This window comes from Phytophthora parasitica (assembly GCF_000247585.1).
Source record: "Phytophthora parasitica INRA-310 unplaced genomic scaffold supercont2.84, whole genome shotgun sequence".
NCBI lineage: Eukaryota > Oomycota > Peronosporomycetes > Peronosporales > Peronosporaceae > Phytophthora > Phytophthora nicotianae.
The window spans coordinates 181,382-182,467 of NW_008649070.1; the positions used below are offsets into that span (position 1 = coordinate 181,382).

The 1,086-nt window shown below is 63.4% G+C and overlaps 1 protein-coding gene across 1 annotated transcript in view; it reads right to left on the reverse strand.

Annotated features, from left to right (window-relative positions):
- The window catches only part of PPTG_24338 (hypothetical protein), a gene marked incomplete at both ends in the record, with an annotated part of 5,531 nt that extends 4,554 nt beyond the window's left edge, over positions 1-977 (reverse strand). Inside the window, one exon of the mRNA XM_008916448.1 lies at positions 60-977. Within this exon, the coding sequence (XP_008914696.1) occupies positions 60-977 (918 nt within the window). The remainder of the gene's footprint in view (positions 1-59) is intronic.
- Positions 978-1,086: the final 109 nt, after the last annotated feature.

The window sequence follows — 1,086 nt, forward strand, 5'->3', positions numbered from 1 at the left end:
GGTTGCGTTCCAATTTCTCGTGCCGCATAATCACCACTATGGCCAAGCGTTCGACTCACCATGGGTCTTTGAGGGTACGCCGAGTGCGTCGGGTAACCTCCTCCTTGACCACTAAAACTCCTACCAAGCCCTAGACCTCCCACGCTCGCAGGCGTCTGAGTCGCAGGGGCAGCTGACCACGCTGGCAGCGTTCCACCCGAGCTCCATCCAGCTGTGGGCGTTATCGGAGGTTGGAACGGCGGATAAAGCGCACCCAGGCGAGCCGTGCCGTCCCTTCCCTCGTTCCAGCTGGTGCTCGGCGCCTGTATGGTTACGCCACCGTACGACGGGATCGCGGCCATCGGCATTCCAACCGGCGTCGAAGCCGGCGCCGGTAACGCCACTCTGGGAGCCGTCGAACCTTGGTACCCGAGCATCGGCGCACTAGCCGGTCGAGTCTGACCGACGAGGGCATTCCCGGTGGACGTCGACACAGGGCGTGGCATCGGCCTCACCCCCGTAGGTCGTGGCGTTCTCTTCGGCGTTCCAGCCGAGGCAGACAGTCTCTGAAGTGCCCGACTGAACGTGTCGACCAACATCTCTTGCAACGCAGAGTCCGGCGTCGGTGTTCCTGCCCTTCTCGTCGGCGTCTCCGCCACCCTAGCAGGCGTTTCTCCTTGCCTCCCAGGCGTGCCACCCTCCGAATACGGTGTTCTTGCCACATCGAGGCGTTCTGCCGCTCGCGGAGGAGTGAGTCTCGTCGTTCCTCTCGCGTTTAACGCTGCCCCGGCTGACGTTACCGTCTGTACTTCACCTTGCGTCTCGCCCACAAGAGGTAGCGACGGCCTCGATGCATCGAAGGAGAACGCGTCTCTCTGTCGAGCTCTCGGGGTCGACGTTACGGCTTCCGCCGTCTCGCCCGTCGTCGTCCTTGCCGAAGCCGGCTCTTCGCTCGGCGCTGGTTGGCGTGCCAGCCGCGCGAGGAACTGGTTAAACATCTCTCGGCCCCGGGGCGTGTCTAGCACCGACTCGGCCATCCTTCTTGCTCTTGGAGACAGAGGTTCAGACCTGAGCGTCCCTCCGTCCCTTCTAGCCTCGTCACCTTCG